Below are 20,057 nucleotides of genomic sequence, written 5' to 3'. Positions count from 1 at the left end.
AATTTTTAGCATTAGTAGTGTAAATGTGTATTTTTTGCATGACTGAAGACCAAAAACTAGTTTGAATAGGCAACACTACTATATGAAGAAATTGATATATTAGTTAAGGATTAGCTATAATCGATCAAATTGGAGAGCACAAGGGTATATGCGACCAAATTAGAAGTTTGAGGGCACAAACGATTTTAGGTGTAAAATTAAAAAAGGTTGTAAAATGATTTAAGCTTTTGTTCAAACAACATCTTTAACCATGATCAAGTTTTTTTTTTTTTTTTCTGATGGGTCATGTTCAACTATTTGTGACAACTCATTGTCGTTATTGAAAATATTAAATTGGTATGGTCAATTTCTGCAGATTGACTTGTATAGTGATGATCAACTATTGTTTTCTCGATAACCTAAGTTCGTCTAGCTTCGACGACGGATTTTCATGCAGTGCTCAGTGTCGGCACTTGAGGTCGACGAGTTGGGCTTTGGGTGCCATTGGCTTCCGAGGAGGGACTGCGTGTGGAGAAGATCGATCAGTGGTTTTCTATTGAAGCAGATCGGAGGCTAACGTTTTTTGATCTGCAGAGCAGCATCGCTGGTCGACGAGGGTAGGTTGGCGGCGGTGCAAGTCGAGGTCGACGAAGAGCAGGTCGAGGTCGTACCGGATCGACGCCTAATACAAGATCGTTGGGTGTCCGGATCTGGTTGGGTTCTTTTGACCGGAGTTGTCTGGATTTGGATCTTTGCTGATTAAAGAGAGATGGAGTGGTAGAAAGGCCGACCGCCGGAAGTTCACATGCCGGGGACGGCCTGGCAACATGTTTGGGCTTCTGTTTCAAGAACTCGGATTTGGGCCTGGGCCCAATTTGAGTAAGCAGATTTCAAAGAAGAGCAAGAAGACCAACCTGTTGCCGAGTTTGTTAGCTGCTAGATTTTAATTTTTGCTATTAGACAATTGGATGCAAGTCTTGTTTAGGTAGGGGTAAACTCTATAGGCTTTTCTAAGATGTTTCTAGTTGTGATTTGTACCACAATTGCGTGCCGACAAATTAGACTAGATGAATGATTTTTTCTTTAGGAAGTGAGGTTATTCTTGCTTAGTTAGGCTTGCGTCATGCGAGTGTCCCTTTAGACTTTAATGAGTTTAGTTTGGCTTAGATAGGTTATCCGGTTTTTCAGATTTTCTTATGTAAGTTATGTTAGACTCTGTCCTGTTTTCATGACTTGATTACTAATGCAATCAACTTCTATTCGATAACCTAAGTTCGTTATACTTAAATGATGTATCCAATTCTGAGGACATAATTAACTTTCTTGTCGTTTTAGTTATCTACCATAATTCTTTATGATACTGGAGTAAAACAAAGTTAATGCAAATTAAATGTAATTATTGACGTAGAATTTAGGTCCTAAGAGCATTTTTAGTAATGTTACCTATTTTTGAGTCAAATTTTAGTCAAAGTAGCTAAAAAGTCATTTTAGCTAGTCACTTTAGAAATACGTATGCATTAGTGCTCTCTATTTGAGCTAGGTTTGAATTTATACTATTTTTAAATGAAGATGAAATAGTTTAAATGTATTTATAAATTACATAAAATAACTTAAAAGAAATGTTTTAAATTTTAGAGAGCTTCATCTCGCTTTCTATATTTAGGAGTAAAATAGCTAAAAGTTATAATCTTAGGAGTCTGGTGCAGCTGCTAAAATAGATAAAAAGCTAAACATGCTCTCCAAAATATCTAAGGAGTCAAAATAAAGAGTCTGCTAAAGATGCTCTAACAGTCTGACGTGTGTCTTGTAACTAAAATTTAGAGTACTTTTTGTTTTTGTCATACACATATGACATATCATAACAAAGTGGAAATGTAAGTTCAATAACTCATCCTTTATATTCTTTATAGTGTTCGGAGAGTACAATTTTTTTTTTCCTTTCTGTATTTCCACTTTTTTTTTATAAATGAATCAGGTTCATTGACCCAAATTTGGAACCAGAATTAACTTACACTGCTTAATTAATAATCCAAAATCCAAATAAAGAAGAAAGACATCCACACCTAATATCTTCCTTTAGAAACATGACAATCTTACATTCTGGCTCAATCTGATTCTAGTTTTGGAAGGCATTTGTGAGAACTTGTTTGCCCTTCAGAGTACTGACCTGTCTGGGAAGACACTTGTTCGTACGATTCAGTGAAAGGAATCTTCCATTCCAGAGTGGGATTATAACTGAAGGGCAATCTGGTCCATCCAAACGATTGTCATTTTCCTCTTTCCCCTCTACACCCAACTCATCACTCTTCATCACCACCTCTCCGATTATTGTGTCGTTTATGAAACAATAACACATATCTCTGCTGCACTCCTGCTCGGAATCAAACCTCCTTCAAATTCCCTCGATCACGCAAAAACACCATGCCTATAGAGCAAGAGATTTCTCACTCGTCGCGCATGCACCACTACATGACACAAGACGACGATGACAGCTCTGAGGTAGAAGAGAGAGTATTTGAGGACTACGAAGACGACGACGAAGACGCAGAAGATGAGGATGACAGTGGCAGAGGGAGTAAATTCTGCATGTTCACTGCGTGCGGTGGTGGCTCTGGCCGCAGAAGACCGAGTTGGTCTCTGGGCCAGGTCCTGGACCCGCGAGCCAAGTGGGTTCAGGAATGGAACCGGGTTTTCCTGCTGGTGTGCGCCACCGGGCTCGTGATCGACCCTCTGTTCTTCTACTCTCTGTCAATCAGCGAGAGATGTATGTGTCTGTTTGTGGACGGCTGGTTTGCGATAACGGTGACGGTGCTCCGGTGCATGACGGACGTGTTGCACGTGTGGAACATGTGGCTGCAGCTGAAGACGGCGAAGAGGTACTCCTTCACGGCAATGGTTGGTGGTGGTGAAGGGACAAACAATGGGCTGCGTGACACCAGTCCTCGCTCTGTGGCGATGAGATATTTGAAGGGCAAGAAGGGGTTTTTGTTTGACCTCTTTGTTATTCTGCCTATCCCCCAGGTACGAAAATTAATTAATTTTCTAATTTTATGAGTCGCTTATTGTTAGAGTATTCCAATTCCAGCTTCTTCAGTTATAATTATGAAACAAGCCTTCTCAGACCAAAAACACCTCACGTTCTTCAATATTTATGAAGTGTAGAAAGTTACAAATCATAAGTATTGACGAGATAGAGTTTTTTTTTGTTACAGTTATGAGCTTTTGTAAAAAAGAGAGGATTCGACTCAAAACCTTTCACACTATATAATTACAGAAAAACAACTAAAGCTAATTGAGTATTTTTTTTTTTTTTTTTTTGACTTTATTAAGGGAAAACCAAAGACTTCCTAGGCCATTCGGCCCAAGCTAATTAAGTGTTATTATTGGCTTATTCACTGATCAATTATGGTAAAAATCAATGACAAATGGATGCTGTTATTATCACGAAGATCATGGCTATATTTTCGGTCTTTTGGCATTATTATAGAAATATGGCCGTTTTCTGTTTAAGGTTCTTTATTGTAGGCTTTGAGATGACAGATACATGACTTCACAGTCTTCACTTGTAGAGGAGAAAGGTTGTAACATGTGATAGTGGCATATGTCCTCTCTCAAGACTTCTTTGTATCTAGGGATAGGGGTAATGAGTAGAAGACAACAGGAACCTGCAAGTTTTTTCGTTCTTCTTCTTTCATCTCTCATTCTCTCTCTTTCTTTGTAGATAGGAATAATGTTAAATAGTAGAAGACAGTAATGTATAAAACTGCAGGATATTCTTCTTCTTCTTCTTATTTTTTTATGTGAAAGTTCAAGAAAAAAGAAAAAAAAAATCAAATGTATATAATTACATGTCAATTTCTTGTGGGGCAATAATGAGGCACCTATAGTTCTGGTTCACCATGCCACAATATCTTCGAATGAATGATCCCACCCACCCATATGGTTTTAGTTATACGGACGTCTTTTTCTTATTAAATCATACGACTATTACTAATCAGATAACTTATAGCTATAAAAGTCTTTATTCTTCTTTATTTGTTTCGTCGTTTTTTTCGTAAATGAAAGTCCATTACCTTTCATTAGAGCTTGTCTTTACTTTTTCAATAGAATTACCCAGAAAGAGAACCAGCCAATTTCAAATTTTTGTCGGTGATCATGTTAGAGATACTATTTAAACTTAATTGTATCACGTTTACTAATTACATACATATATTACATTTCGGACTACCATATATAACATATCATTAATTTTTTTTTTTGTCATATATCAAACTTTTGCAGATAGTATTATGGGTAGTGATTCCTGCATTATTGGAGAAGGGATCGGTGACGGTGGTGATGACAGTGTTCTTGATGTTTTTCATTCAATATCTCCCGAAAATCTATCACTCGGTTTGCCTCTTACGCCGAATGCAAAACCTCTCTGGCTACATCTTTGGCACCGTTTGGTGGGGAATAGCCCTCAACTTGATTGCATATTTTGTTGCGGCCCATGTAAGTATCTCCTACTCCTCTTTCAAACTTGGTAAATCCCTCTTTTCAGATACAAAGAAGATTTTGAATTTTAGGAAAAATGTGTATACTGTTCTTCATTGGCAACTTGCAAGAGATAGTTGAATTATTGGAGCTGATCATTCTTTAGGTTCTCGGTAAAGACTAGTTAATTATCTGCAGAAAACCAATGAATATAGAGATTGTCTGTACAAATAGTTACAGCTATTTTACTTTGATTGGTCCACGATATGATCTTATAACTGGTAACTAAAATTTTTAATACTTCGCACTATTTGCCTTCAGTTGAAGGAAGGTACACAGAAACCAATGAAAAGGCGACATAACATACATTATTATATAAAGTGGAATCCAGATCTTAACATTCTGCCTTTATAGATAAAGTGTGGGAATTTTGATGGAACGTAAGTTAAAAGCATTCGGTTTAGGGTTTCAATAGCGCAAGAGTTGTCCAACCCTCACCCGACAATAAAGAGAGAGAGAAAACTAGAAAAGACTACAAGAGGAATCGGCCTAGTCGATCGTGATCCATGTTTCTAGAAACAGTTTCCCTTGCATGATTGCCGATTCAAACAAAGTTATATTTTGAACCTTTTTCAACCAACAATGATGAGATCGGATAACTTCTAGCATGGACCTAGCATCATTTAAAAGTTGAGTGAAAATGTATATCTACTACTTAAAAGTGCTAAGAATATCCCATATATATTGAATGAGTTCATATTCATAATCTGTATAGTAGATGTTTAAAAAGGGTAGTTTCCTAAGTTCTTAACTGATTTATTCTTCACTCTCTCTAATTAGATCTAAAGGGTGATTGTTCAGAAGATGGGAACGTGTCTGTTTTTTTCTTTCTTTCTTTTGGGGTGTGAAATGGAGGCCTGAAAAAGAAAATTACAACAAGATAGAAAATGACGTTGTTTCGATTAATATTTGCAGGCTGCAGGAGCATGTTGGTACTTGTTAGGAATCCAAAGGGCAGAGAAGTGCCTGAAAGAGCAATGCAGGGAAGCAGCTGGTTGTGGAATGAGAATATTATCTTGCAAAGACCCATTTTATTATGGAAAAGAAACCAACTTGAGAGACAGAGCAAGAATAGCATGGGCAAACAACAAGCAAGCAAGGTCTACGTGCTTGGAGAGTCCAGACCATTACGACTATGGAGCCTTTGCATGGACTGTTCAACTTTTCACAAATGACAGCCGCTTGGAAAAGATACTTTTCCCTATCTTTTGGGGCCTAATGACTCTCAGGCACTCATTGCACTCTCTTATCATAGACATACATATTCACCTAGACCCTTGATTTCCTTTCCATCTGCTAGTTTTTTAATTGCATATTAGCTAATTGATCGAATTATATATGTTTGATGTGTCTGCAGCACCTTTGGGAACTTGGAAAGCTCAACGGAATGGTTAGAGGTTGTCTTCAACATAATTGTTTTAACCAGTGGACTCCTTTTGGTCACTATGTTGATAGGAAACATAAAGGTAACCATCCATCACACGCCTTGAACTATTGGTTTCTTCCTCCAAGAGTGAGGCGACAACAGTGGGATGAAATGCCTTAAAGAGGTGTCTTGATCACACGCACTAAACATAACAGCAGACTGTTAATTGGATAGAGAAAAGTCCTTTTATTTCATAATTATATATGTTGCATAAGTTTTTGGATGCTATGTATGTGCAGGTGTTTTTGCATGCAACCACTTCAAAGAAACAAGCAATGCAATTGAAGATGAGAAACATAGAGTGGTGGATGAGGAAGAGGCACTTGCCTATGGGCTTCAGGCAACGGGTGCGCAACTACGAGCGTCAACGATGGGCAGCCATGCGTGGTGTCGATGAATGTGAGATGATCAGGAACCTTCCCGAGGGCCTTAGAAGGGATATCAAGTATCACCTATGCTTGGACTTGGTCAGACAGGTATCCATAATCTTCACAGTAATAAACTAAACTTCACATACTTTAATTACCCAAATAATATATGCTAGGTCCAGGCCAGCCTCCATGGCTAAAGTTGGGCTCATCTGACACAAAACAAGAGAATTTCTCGCGAACAATTCTTAGATTCACTCCTAGGGTGAACTAGCATATTCACCCCCATTGTTGATTAACATACTTTTACTTAATAAATTCATAATCCAACGGTCCATATATTAAATTAGCATTTAAAAAGGGGGGGTTGAAATTTGCACACCCCTAATTGCAAATGGCACACCATTTTAATTTTTTAATATTATTTCATCTCACAATTTTTGACACTTCCTAAAATACCCTAAAATCAGATTTTTTTTTCTTCTTCTTCTCTTTCTACTCTCTCTCTTCTCCTTTTGGGCTCGGAGCTTCAGAGATCGGAAAAATCCAGACCAAAACGTCGACGCGGACGACATCGGTTTCCTCTTCGGACTCCAACCGTCCCAACTCCGACGAATAGGACCAGACTCTGATCACCTGTAGCGTACCAGGAAAGTTGATTTGGACACCTCGAATCCTCTCTTTGCACCCGGCTCCTTCTCTCTCTCGCCTATGCCTCTTCTTCTTCTGGGTTTGTGTCTGTCCGTCTCTGCTTGCACCCATTGTTGCTCTTGGAGTGGCCTCGCTGGCTCACATTGCTGAGTCTCTGTAAAACCATCAGCAGCAGCTTCAGTTCGTCCGGATCGGTGCGGTTAATGTGAAGAGGTTCGGTTCGGGGCCCAACAACAACAACAATCACTCCGGCGAGCTCTCCGGGTCCAGCGAGAACAGTCCTACAAATACCCGGAATAGCTCCAAAACGGGTCATACGAGATCCAATTCCGGCTCTGGCCAGCAGTTAATTTACTAGGGTCAGAGCTCCTCCACCGTGAACTCGTCGCCGAGATCGAATGTTCTGCCCATCGGGAACATATGCCCACCTGGAAAAATCCTCAAGGCGGGTATGGTTCCGAATTGGAGCTCCAGAACCGACCTTTTGGGCTCCGGGACGGGATGTTACGGCCACGGGAGCATAATGTGGGGCGGCGCGGCTGCCAAAAGTGTCGGTGCGGCGGAGGCCGTGAGCTCCAGAACAAGTGGCGGCGGAGAGTTGAAGAGAGGAGTGGGGAGTGTGGATCCAGAAGAGGTGGAGAGCTGGGAATGAGCACTACAAAAGAGGCAATTTTGCAGAGGCTTTGAGCTTTTATGATCGGACAATTGCTTTGTCGCCGGCCAATGCGGCTTACCGGAGCAACCAGGCTGCGACCTTGACAGGTCTACGGCGGCTGGGGGAGGTGGTGAGGGAGTGTGAGGAGGCTGTACATGGAGAAGAAAGAGAGAAGATGGTCATGGTTTTGGAAGAGAGAGAGAGAGAGAGAGGTCGAGAGGACCCAGAGAGGAAGAAAAAAATATATATATATAATTTTAGGGTATTTTAGGAAGTGACAAAAATTGTGAGATGAAATAATATTAAAAAATTGAAAGGGTGTGCCATTTGCAATTAGGGGTGTGCAAATTTCACCCCCCTTTAAAAATCATCTCTGTAAAAAATCAATCGAATCGGAAATCGTTTAATTATCTAATTGAACCAAATAAATGGATGGTTCTAACAACACTTACTACTATTATGATGAACCGTCCATGTATTTCATAAAAATGAATAACTAAAAGGTCTTCAATTTGATTGATTTTTTACAGAGCTAATCTTTGTATTACGTTATACAACATGAATGGTTGGATTATAAATTTATTAAGTAAAAGTATGTTAATTGACAATGAGGGTGAATATGCTAATTCACCCTAGGGGCCGGGTGAACCTAAGAATTGTCCATTTCTCGCTTATTATTTGAGTGTTGAAATTGTATTTATATATAAAATTATTCATTGTTTTAGACTTTTATTTAATATCGACCATTCTAATAAAAGTCCTTCACACTAAAATCAATATTTCTAGCCTTAAATCTCAGTAATTCTAAAATAAAGTCATTTTAGACATAAATACAATATCAATATCACTAGAATTAGTAATGTGCGCATGTTTGTTGCAAATTCCTTAAGATTTTGAAAATTGTTTCAGGTACCATTATTCCAATATATGGATGATCTGGTTCTTGAGAACATTTGTGATCGCGTCAAGTCTCTTATATTCCCAAAAGGAGAAACAGTAAGTTCCAACGCTAATTAAACTTGAAGTTTATCGTATATTTTACTAGTTCAGTAGTTATATTTCTGAGTTTGATATAGATTACAAGAGAGGGAGACCCAGTTCAAAGAATGCTATTTGTAGTAAGGGGGCATCTTCAAAGCAGCCAAGTTCTCAGAGATGGTGTGAAAAGTTGCTGCATGTTAGGCCCTGGAAACTTCAGTGGCGACGAGCTCTTGTCATGGTGTCTCAGAAGGCCCTTCATAGAAAGACTACCACCATCTTCCTCGACACTAATTACTCTCGAAACCACGGAAGCATTCAGCCTTGAAGCAGAGGATGTCAAATACGTGACTCAACATTTTCGGTACACATTTGTGAATGAAAAGGTCAAGAGAAGTGCAAGGTACTACTCACCAGGTTGGAGGACATGGGCTGCTGTGGCAATTCAGTTGGCTTGGAGGAGGTACAAGCATCGCTTAACGCTAACTTCATTGTCGTTTATAAGGCCTCGAAGACCCCTGTCGAGATGTTCATCACTGGGAGAGGATAGGCTGAGACTCTACACAGCTTTGTTGACTTCTCCAAAGCCAAATGATCAAGATGATTTTTTGATTGATTAGCGAGGTAAATCAAGAAATTTGTATGCGTTTGGATATTTGCTAATGTTATCAATGTGTCAGTTGCGGATGAATATATGGAACAAAAGAATCACCATTACATTTGAGTGATTATTAGGTAATAAAGGATTAATGGACTTGTGAGGATGCAAGGGACATTATACTGGAATAATGAATAACATATTAAATCGATGCTTCAATTTAGACAATTTCCATTGTACGATTGGATCCACATGAGAGTCTGAGGACATTGCACTGCCCAAATCCGGCGGCCTGTGTATATTGATTTCCTTGTTCGTCTCATGTTACCTCTTCGATCTTGCTGAGTCCCCCTTTCTGCTCGGTCCCGGAGATATAATATTGAAGTTTAACACAATCCAAAAGGGTATATATGGTTTCGCCAAGAACTTGGGCATCAATAAACAATCTTTTCCTAATATATCAATCCTTACTTTACCAATGTGGATTCACATATATGGCATTATGGCTACAATCTAGCCATTGTTTTCTCAAGAATCATGATCTTGAGTAATCCACTGATAAGGAAGTGAAATGAGTTTGGTTTAAGTTTCTATTTATTTTGTAAAGCTATGGTATATTATCATTTCTCATACATGTCATATTTTATGTAATATTTACTACTTTGAGAACTCATATGGTAACTAGAAAAAAGTCTTCATTAAGGTAAATAATGTTTAGTAAAGTAGATTCTCATATGAGTAATTAAGTCCTAAAAGTGAGTAAATAAGGGCAACTCCAACCAATGGGTGCCATACCAGTATTGGGTTAAAAATGGAACTTTTCATCTCCAACGGGCCAAATAAGGGGGATCCGGTTCTGGAATTATAGGACTCGGCCCTAAACCAAGTCTCATATAAGAGACTTTTTCAGAACCAAGACCTGTATACTGTTCACTGGGGCCACAAGTTGGGCTATGTCATCCCAAGTCAGTGAGAAACGCGCTAGACAAGAAGAAGAAAGTGACGCGCTGGGCTGGAGGGAAGAAAAAGGAACAACGCACGCGTGGTGCGCTGGAGGAAGAAGAAGACTGCAAATCAGCTCCTTCTGTGGGCCCCACCTGACGATTCTGTCTCCTGCCGACCGTTGTGGACTGTGCAACGGTCATGAGATGGACGGCTGTGATCTGTCCATTTTGAATGTGGACGGCTCTGATGTTGTCCTTTTTTTTAATTTTTAATTTTATTTTTATTTTTTACTGTAACGGTTATAATTTTAATCGAAGGAAAAAAATATGGAGATTTGTAGGATTCGGAGATGAGAAGTGTTTGTGAGAGATGAGGATGACAATGACCCCGTATTTATGGACGGTTTGAAATGATATCATCAGATAAGATATGAAACGTGGCGGATAAAGACCCAACCGTAATTTGGACAGCCAATTAGAGGTTGACACGTGGCTCATGAAATCACATCCAAATTCGGTTGTTTGTCATATATGCTGACACAACACGACAAAAATATTTATTATGAATTTAAAAAAAAAAAATTCATTAAATGATAAGAATAATTTTTACATTTTATGATAAAAATTAAAATTAAGATTTTTACCTTATTTAATTAAATTAACATATTTTTAATATAATATTCATAAACATTATACTCATATTCTATTTTAATCAAAAATAGTGAAAATAGCACCTCATTGTTGGAGATGAGATGAGTCCTATATGAATAGTGCAACAAGGGGTTACTAAAATGAGAATAACACCCCCAAATAGAACCAATGGTTGGAGTTGCCCTAAGAACCAAAATTAAACACCCACACCCTAAATCCTCGATATTAGGTCTTTCCCCAAAATTTTAATTATATATATATATATAGGATTTTTCTCAGGTAAGGATGTCCTTAGTTTTTCTTATGGAACGAATTTACTGTTTTCACCCACTTTCCGATCACATTTTCACATCTTAACCGTTCAGTTTTTAGGTCCTAATGTATGGATCACCTCTGCAAAATTTCAGCCAATTTGGTGATCATTAACGCGTCCAAAACTGCAATTTACACGAACGAACCGAATCTGTCGAACCGGAACCGTTCGTTTACATTGTTGTAATTTGCAGTTTTGGATGCCTTAATGATCACCAATTTGGCTGAAATTTTGCAGAGGTGATCTATACATTAGGACCTAAAAACTGAACGGTTAAGATGTGAAAATTTGATCAAAAAGTGGGTGAAAACCGGAAATTCGTATCTAAGAAAAACTAAGGACATCCTTAGTGTAGCCGGACTGTATATATATATATATATATTTAAGAATAAGGGATTAGGCGATATTAGCTCATCGGATGCAGATAATATAGAGAACATGTTTCACCTTCAAACCCGAAGGCGAAGGGTATGTTCCACTCTGGGCCCACCGCCCGTCTGCCTATTCGATTTATTAATAATAAAGAATTACAACTTAGAAATAAACAAATGTGTCATCTGTGACATTAAAGTGAAAAAAAATAAGAATTCAGTATGCAAGGGAATATGGATTATTTGGGTTTTGGTCCATGCTTCCAGCCAAAACTACCGGACTCGACCCGAACTCGTGGTCTGGGTCCATATATGAAATTTAATTGAATTTACATCTTCCTTATCACATTTTTCGATGATTATTGGATTAACTATCATTCTCAAAAAAAAAAAAAAAAAAATTGAGTATCTATGCTAGGTCTAATATTGGGCCAATAGATTAGTTTGTAATGCTTTGTGCTTTGCTAGGCCTTTTTAGGCTCCCTTGTTATCCTGAAAAAAAAAAAAAAAAAATATATAGTGTTGAAAATTGAAATAGACGGTTGAAACGTTCTGAGGTTAAAACGTAAAAAGAAGTCTTAAAATAGGTGTTGGTCGGATTCGGTGAGAATTTGGAATTCAGTTTCAATTAGAAAATAGGAAAAGGCCCGTAAATCCATCCTCTATAAATTCATCATCTGATTTACTCTATTCCTCCATTTTATGGCCTCAATTTTTGGTGGAGAAGATTCAATATTTAGACGAACTTCAATTTATCCAGTTTTTTGATCAGCAGAAGCTACCGGAAGACAGTCTTTCACTGTAAGTCGGATTTCTGAACCCTCCTCTTTCTCTTTGCTAAACACAATCCATTTTCAGTTCTATTAGGTCTTTCTTCTCCTTGGACTATGAAGGTCAAGATACGGTACCCTTAGAGCTTGATTTTCCACTCAAGTACCCTCGCAACCAAGGGACAGTTGATATGTTTGGCTCATGTAATGGTTTGGTCTGCATCATGCCTCAACCACTGACCTTTGTTATATTCAACCCATGCACAGGAGAGTCCTTGAGAATCCCGCATTTCCCTATCTCAAGCCTTCCCCATGTTTCAAATATATATATTTTTTCAACACATAGTTTCGTCTGTGCTCCATCTATCAAGGACTACAAGTTCATCACAATTAATCGACGCGTTGTGTTTGTCTTTTCATTGAAAACCAAATCATGAAAAAGGTTCAAGACTTGCCTTATAGCTATTTAAATATAGATCCAGGGACGCCTCTGAAGTCTGAACGGAGCCATCCACTAGTTATGTAAGGACCCTGGAGGTCACCCTGTCATCGTTGCTCTTGATTTAGCAGAGGAGAAGTTCTTGGAATTGCCTCCACCTGAATCTATCAGAGATTTTCAGGAATATAAAACTGGCGTTTAAAGAGGGTGTCTTTGTTGACTACAGTGGGACGAAGATAATTGGCAGTGCTCTTTTTGGGTTATGGAAGAGTATGGTGTGAAGGAGTCTTGGACTAGGATTTTAATTAGTATTCATCCGTAAAGAAATTTGCGTTTGAGGCCACTATGTTACTGGAATAATTCCAAGGTATTACTCTTGAGAAATTGATCGGAAATACTTTTGGGCAACCCGAAGAATGGAAGTTGTAAAGATTTCTTGGTAAATGGCGCCCTTCGCATGGTTTTTGATTTTGATTTGTATGTGGAGAGCCTAGTCTCTCCAAATTTTTCGAAGAAGAAATGCTTGTGTGTGTATTCGTGTTAAATCAAGATTAGCGCATTGTACTATAGGGTTTTACTACTAGTGATTGACTTTTGAATTCTTGTAACGACTTTTTTTTTTTTTTTTTGAGAATTCTTGTAACGACTTAGAAATATGTTTCCTGCTTATTGAATCTGTTTCGCAACCTCAATTACAGCTTGCCGATGTGGGTTTTTGGCTACGTCTTTGACATGGTCATATACCGGCACCCCCGAGTGGATTAACGAACGATTAATTAGATAGAAACTAATTAATGTCAATCATCCCCTTTGATCAAATCATCAGCTTCTTGAAAAGAGGTAAAGTTATGGTATGTTGACATTTCTCATACATGTTCTATATCATGTAATATTTACCACTTTGAGGACTCATGTTACCACTTTTTTTTTTTTTTTTTTTTGGATATATGGGGACCCAAAGGGCCCAAAAGAAAAAACCACATATGAGAGACTACGGTCCTAAACTTAGGACTTTCACACAAGTCGTCAAGAAGGAGATTGATAACTTGCGGAGGAGGTTGCTCCATGAAATGCACACCCAAATCCTCAGTATGGCTACACTTGGATAGCATGTCAGCAACCATGTTAATTTCCAGGAAAACATGCTTCACTTCATAGCTCACAAACTTCTGCATCAAGTACTGGCAACTATTTATAATGGATTTCAAAGGATGTAGTTCATCCACTTCTTGATTCACTAAAGTGACAAGGATATCAGAGTCACTTTCAATAATGATCTTTTGGCAATGAGCAGTGACAGACATTCTAAGCCCCAATAATTAACCCGAGGCCTCAGCTTGAATAACACTGCCACAACCTAAATTAGCAGTGAACCCAGAAATCCAAGATCCAGAACAATCCCTGAGAACCCCACCAGCACCAATCTTTCCACTCCGCTCTCTTGCGCCATCAATATTCAGCTTGCACCAGTTCAGAGGAGGCATGGTCCAATGCAGCATAATAGTAGTCTTTTGGCCAAGAATTAAATTCTTTGAGGTAGTTGAGCTCCACTCCTTAGTAGCGTCAATGATCAGATTGCTGGGATTAATTGGATAATGAAATTCCTTATCGAAAATAATCTTATTCCTCCACTTCTAGATGTACCAGCAAGCAAAAACAAAGACAATACACCAATTTAACTCTCCATAACAAGTTCTCTTGCATCGAATATTTTTTGCCAACTAGCTCATCCAATCCAGATGCATAGCTCTAGTAATGGTATCCAAACAAATGATCTTATTCCATATAGAGGAGGCATATGCATGAGAACAATCTCTTAACAAGTGCATAATAGTTTCAGGAGCGTTATGGCAAAGAGGGCAAGAAGAGTCAGAGGACATTCTTCTCTTGACTCTTTCCACATTCGTTAACAATTTTCCATGACATATAAGCCAGAAAAAAAATTTCAGCTTGGGAGGAATAACCATTTTCCAAATAAAAGCCCAATTAAAGGGAGTAAAATTCTCATCTTGAAGTAAAGTAAGGTATGCAAATTTAACTGAGAACTTACCAGTCAAAGTAGCACCCCATATGAGCTTATCAGAACCACAACCAACATATCCAGCAGGGATCTTCACAATTTGGCTAATCAGATCATCAGGCAGCACCGATCTTAATAAATCCATGTTCCAGCCATGCTCTTCCAGAAATCCTTTACTTTAGCATGAAAATTAGTGATACTAGAAGGAGCAAAAGTAAGGGTTAAGGGTTTTCCATGAAACCATGTATCAGTCCAAAAATTAACTGAGCTTCCATCACCAATTCTCCATGTTAGACCTTTTTGCAATAATTTGGAGCCAAATATTACGCCACGCCAAGTGCTAGAACACCTAGTAGGGCAAGAATACTGAGGATGGAGAAAGTCGACCTCCTTGACATATTTATGATGGAGAACATCACTCCACAGACCCTTATCACCTTGGAACATTCTCCACCCAATCTTAGCAAGCATAGCCTGATTCATATCCTTACTGCATTTAATTCCTAGGCCACCAAACTCTTTAGGTCTACAGACTAACTCCCAACTAGCAAGGTGAGTTTTCTTCTTACCATCGATCATAATCCCCCCATAAAAAATCTCTATTCAACTTATCAAGGCTGTCACAAATGGACATAGGAATTCTCACAGTTTGCATAGTATAATTTGGAATAGCAGCAAAGACAGATTGAATAAGAGTTAACCTGCCAGCCAAGTTCAACAACTTTCCCTTCCAACCAGCAAGCCGTCCTTGCACTTTATCAACCACAGCTGCATAAGTTTGCTTGGTAATCTTAGTGTGTATCAATGGCACCCCTAGATATTTACCAAGATTAGTAGTCAACACCGAACCACAAATTCGACTAATATTTCTTGCAAGAGACTTGCTTGTATTTGGGGAGCAGAAAAGGACAGACTTGCTAAAGTTAACCTCCTGCCCTGAAATATCACAAAACAAATCTAGGCACCTCTTTAGGATTCTAGCTTGGTCACAGCTTGCCTCAGCAAAAATAATAAGATCATCGGCAAAAAATAAATGGGATATGAGAGGACCAGACCCAGAGGCTCTAACAGGCTTCCACAGACCATCTTCCACTACAGAATTAATTAAGTGAGAAAGCTTCTCCATACAAAGGACAAAGAGATATGGAGACAAGGGATCTCCTTGTCGAATGCCTCTGCTTGCCTTAAATTCATTTGAAAGTTCACCATTTAAACATACCTGAAAACTAGTAGAGGAAACAGAGCTCATAATAAGCTTGATAATACCTTCAGGAAAATGAGCTTCGTATAAAACTGCTTCAATAAAATCCCAGTTAAGCCTATCATAGGCTTTAGATAAATCAATCTTCCATGCCATGAGGCCTTTTTGACCACAAGAATGTTGGTACTTGTGCAGCACCTCTTGAGCAATGATGATATTGTCTGAGATATGTCTTCCTGGTACAAAGCTAACCTGATTGGGATTGATAAGATTTCTTAGAGAAGACCGAATTCTGGATACCACAACTTTAGAAATCACCTTGTAAAGGGTGTTGCACAAGCTAATAGGTCGAAATAAGGACATATCTTGGGGACTCACCACCTTAGGGACAAGTGCGATAAGAGTATGATTGAGGCCTTCAGAAATTTTTCCAGATCTAAAGGCCTGCACAACCAATTGAACAATCTCATCTGCACAAATATTCCAATGTTTCTGATAAAAGATAGCAGGGAAACCATCTGCGCCAGGGGCTTTAAGACCACCTATATTGAAGAGAGCTTCCTTCACTTCAAGGCTAGAAACATCTCTATTCAAACAATTAATATCATTAGTACTCAAAGCAGGAAAAAGATTGGGAATCAAAATTTCAGAATCGCCATGACAATGAAAAGTGAAAAGATTTTCAAAGAAACTAGATGCAATGGATTTCATGGTAGTTAGATCAGTGCATAAAGTGCCATTAATATCAGTGAGCCCCTCAATTCTGTTCCTCCTCCTTCTAACCATCGTAGACATATGAAAAAATCTTGAATTTCTATCTCCATTTTGTAACCATTGAACTATAGACTTTTGTTGCCAATACATTGACTCTTGTTCCCGTAGCATATCGTAATCTCTAATAAGATGTTGCTCCAGCTGAATGAGAAAGGGATTATCACTCCTATCAAGACATTTTTGAATACCAGCAATGCGGGCTAAGAGCCGTCTCTTCCTTCTGAACAAACTACCAAAAACGGTATCATTCCAAGCTTGCAGATCATTAGCCAGCCAACCAATTTTATTCTGGAGACAACCATTGTAGTTCTGCCACTGTTATAACACAAAATTGTTGTAAGCCTCATGGCTCATCCACATAGCTTGAAATCGAAAAGGTCTATTTACACCATGAGAAGCAACAAAAGAAGTAGAAGGCAGAAGAAGTGGGCAATGGTCAGATTTCATTTTAGGTAAATGTTGGATAAAAGCTTCAGGGAAAGCAAGTCTCCACAAGTCATTGCAAAACCCCCGATCAAGCCTCTCTTTTACCCTTTTATCAGTCCAAGTAAACTTCGGACCTTGAAATCCAAGATCAATCATACCATAGCTATCAACCCATCTCTTCATCCCACCAATCTTACCTCTCATAGAACCACAATTTTTATCATCAGTGCAGTATAACTCATTAACATCTCCCATGACAAGCTAGGGAGTCTGACAATTCATAGCGAAATTGGTAAGATAATCCTAGAGTTGGCATCGAATAGAATTAGTAGGACTAACATAAATGGCCGAAAGTACCCAATCTTGAGCTCCTTCAAAAGCAACCTTGACAGTAAGAGACCATGTTACCACTTTGATGACTCATGTAGTAACTACAAAAAAATCCTCATTAAGGTAAATAAGGTCTTAATTCGTTAGAGTAAAGTAGATTCTCATTTGAGTAATTGAGTCCTAAAAGTGGATATCTCAATTTTTCTATTGTTTTTCATTCCCTGCAAAGGGGTGGAGATTATCCTCTATTCTTTCAATGAGTTTCAGGTTGATCGATATGATTACTGTATTTTGAGCACCACAATTGGGTGAATTGGCGAGCAGCACAACCAGTTCTTCTGGAATGAGGATAATCTTCATTAGTTTGTAGTAGTATTGTTTTTCTACTTCCAAGAAGTGAGCTTCAATTATGTAAGGATACAACCACTAAGAAAAATGTTGGTTTGTTCAGCTTTAGGATTTTCTATTTACTTAGAGAGGTTAATGACCACTCCTGTTGATGTTCTGGATGTCCATGATAATGATTGTAACCGTTGAGTATTTTTTTTTTATATGACATTTTTCTTTCAAAAAATTAAGTCTAAAAAGTGATAATTGTATATATGTCATATGTTAACATGTTGTAAAATTTATTCAAAAAGTATCCTATTATTTGCCCAAGTAAAAGCTCCCAAATGGCTGTCACAAACTGTTATGCATTGCTTTGAAACATGAAAAATTGAATTATATTTGACAGGATGGGTGAATCTGGAAGTTCAACCCAGAGATATTTTCTTCAGTTTCATACTTATAGTCTACACTACAAGAGCAGATAGAATACAAGAAATTGTAGAAAAATATTAGTTAAGGAACTTCCAACATCATGCTTTTACTGCCTCTAGGGGAGAACAGTGGTTTGCCTGAGTTTGATCTGGACCTGCAGATCCCTTGAAGAGTAAAACTGCTAGGCTGCCAATGCAAAAGTAGATAAAACAACCGTGACAATGCGTAACAAACGAACCAAAATCTGTTCCTACAATACACTGCCATCCAGGTCCATACGTACTGTCAAAATCCTGCAAATTAATTTAAACAGGGGCAAATCAGAAGCCAGCCATATAACTTATGTAGGCAAGTAACAGAGAAAAAGTGGCTTAGATTTAGAAAATGCTCGGTAATTCTCATATCCGCTTTCTAATGAGTCATTAATTAGCATACAAACAATTCGACCACACACACTAACATCAAGGTACTTTGGTTAAACCTCATATACGCCCTTAAACATTTGAAAGAAGATTAGTACGGAGTAACTACCTTCTTAATGAAGCGGCCTATCTCAGTGGCTTCGGTTACATCGAAGAAATCTAGGGCTTTTGATGCCAAGTCAACTGCATTCTGCTGCATGTTTTGAAGCATATCAGTCTCAACAATCACGGCCTTGCCTTCTAACATGCTTAAAGAGATAAGAGGGTTTACTGAGCTCAATTTTCTTGGATAGAATTATGGAGCAGGTTGAGCTTTTTGGACCAAGTTCTGGATAAATAGAAGGTAGTGGTGCAGCTAGCTTTTTTATATAGATATAATGGGAAAATAGGGTCTTGGACTCTTGGTTATACTGGATCTCTGCCACGTTTACGTTATATGAGTGGCTCGAGCTAATCGATCACTACTTCACTAGTAGTACACAGTGAGAAGCGTATACAGTTGGGCGTGAAATGTAGAGTGCTGGTCCTAATCGATCTAGAACAGGACGGTTTGTTCTCTTCTGGGCATCATCAATGGGTTTCTGACATGTGTCAACCTGCAAGATATGATTGAGTTGTACTGTATGGTTAAATTTTGTCGAGTCCTGCTGTGTCAATAAATAGGGTTCAGTGGTTCAGTACGCACTGTCGACCTTGGAACAGTGTGAATTATATGAGGAGCTAATAAGCATTTCCATATACATGGAAAATTTAAGCATTTTCAGAGATTTCATAGGAAGCTGGCAAATAATTAGATGGAGAAAAATTTCGGCACTTCCCCTGGTGTCGTACCTGTCAAGTACACGGTCCAGGCTGTCTCTTCCTTTTTTTTCTGATTTTCTTCAAGTCGAGGTCCTTGACCTGTGTTGAGGCGGTGGCTTTCTCTCCTCCTCAGACTGCTTTGCTCTAGGACTCGAGATTGCTTTTTTTTTTTCGTTGCCTACATGGATTGGTGGCTGCTAGTGATTGGTGATAAAGTAATCTGAGGTTCACATCCAAAATCAATTGGCAATGGATGAAGTGGCCCAAATCCTTATAAACCCATAGGCAATGTCCCATTTTCCCCATGTCAGATGTATATATATTCTCAACATGCCTCCGCACGTGTGGTGAATTTTCAAGCCATACATGTGGACAACTTTGGGTGACGTGGAGTTCGTGTGGCCGTGAGGCATGCACACGTGAGTAACCCGCTCTAATACCATGATAAAGTAATCTGGGGTTCATATCCAAAACCAATTGGCAATGGATGAAGTGTCCCAAACCCTTATAAACACATAGGCAATGTCCCATTTTTCCTATGTGAGATGTATATATTCTCAACAATTGGAAGATTTGGGATCCAGGGCTTCTGATGGCGTTTTGGAGGTTAGATCTTGGACTAGGAGTGGCTCCGGTAGGGTT

At 38.6% G+C, this 20,057-nt stretch overlaps 2 protein-coding genes and 1 pseudogene across 2 annotated transcripts; 2 read left to right on the top strand and 1 right to left on the bottom strand.

Annotated features, from left to right (window-relative positions):
* The first annotated feature begins 2,260 nt into the window (after positions 1–2,260).
* On the top strand, positions 2,261–9,410 carry LOC133734847 (cyclic nucleotide-gated ion channel 4). Its single transcript, XM_062162447.1, has 7 exons — positions 2,261–3,000; positions 4,261–4,473; positions 5,431–5,744; positions 5,873–5,981; positions 6,181–6,417; positions 8,525–8,611; positions 8,692–9,410. The coding sequence occupies exons 1-7, from the start codon at positions 2,401–2,403 to the stop codon at positions 9,211–9,213; spliced, it is 2,082 nt and encodes a 693-aa protein (XP_062018431.1). The 5' UTR covers positions 2,261–2,400; the 3' UTR covers positions 9,214–9,410.
* A 455-nt stretch (positions 9,411–9,865) lies between these two features.
* On the top strand, positions 9,866–13,223 carry LOC133730894 (F-box/kelch-repeat protein At3g06240-like; annotated as a pseudogene).
* Positions 13,224–18,105: 4,882 nt separating this feature from the next.
* LOC133733792 (uncharacterized) lies at positions 18,106–19,022 on the bottom strand. The gene is made up of 2 exons (XM_062161430.1): positions 18,724–19,022; positions 18,106–18,485 (listed from the first exon to the last, which is right to left on the bottom strand). The coding sequence occupies exons 1-2, from the start codon at positions 18,859–18,861 to the stop codon at positions 18,291–18,293; spliced, it is 333 nt and encodes a 110-aa protein (XP_062017414.1). The 5' UTR covers positions 18,862–19,022; the 3' UTR covers positions 18,106–18,290.
* Positions 19,023–20,057: the final 1,035 nt, after the last annotated feature.

The sequence above is a fragment of the Rosa rugosa genome, chromosome 2 (genome assembly GCF_958449725.1).
Source record: "Rosa rugosa chromosome 2, drRosRugo1.1, whole genome shotgun sequence".
Taxonomy (NCBI): Eukaryota; Viridiplantae; Streptophyta; class Magnoliopsida; order Rosales; family Rosaceae; genus Rosa; species Rosa rugosa.
The sequence above is the reverse complement of the archived record's forward strand: the minus strand, read 5'-3'. Positions and strand labels throughout refer to the sequence as shown.

Excerpts from the sequence above, each read along its gene's own strand:
- LOC133734847 (XM_062162447.1), top strand. The coding sequence starts at position 2,401 with ATGCCTATAGAGCAAGAGATTTCTCACTCGTCGCGCATGCACCACTAC. Across the intron at positions 3,001-4,260 it reads TTATTCTGCCTATCCCCCAG|ATAGTATTATGGGTAGTGAT; the intron begins GTACGAAAATTA and ends AAACTTTTGCAG. Across the intron at positions 8,612-8,691 it reads TATTCCCAAAAGGAGAAACA|ATTACAAGAGAGGGAGACCC; the intron begins GTAAGTTCCAAC and ends AGTTTGATATAG.
- LOC133733792 (XM_062161430.1), bottom strand. The coding sequence starts at position 18,861 with ATGTTAGAAGGCAAGGCCGTGATTGTTGAGACTGATATGCTTCAAAAC. Across the intron at positions 18,486-18,723 it reads TAGGCCGCTTCATTAAGAAG|GATTTTGACAGTACGTATGG; the intron begins GTAGTTACTCCG and ends ATTAATTTGCAG.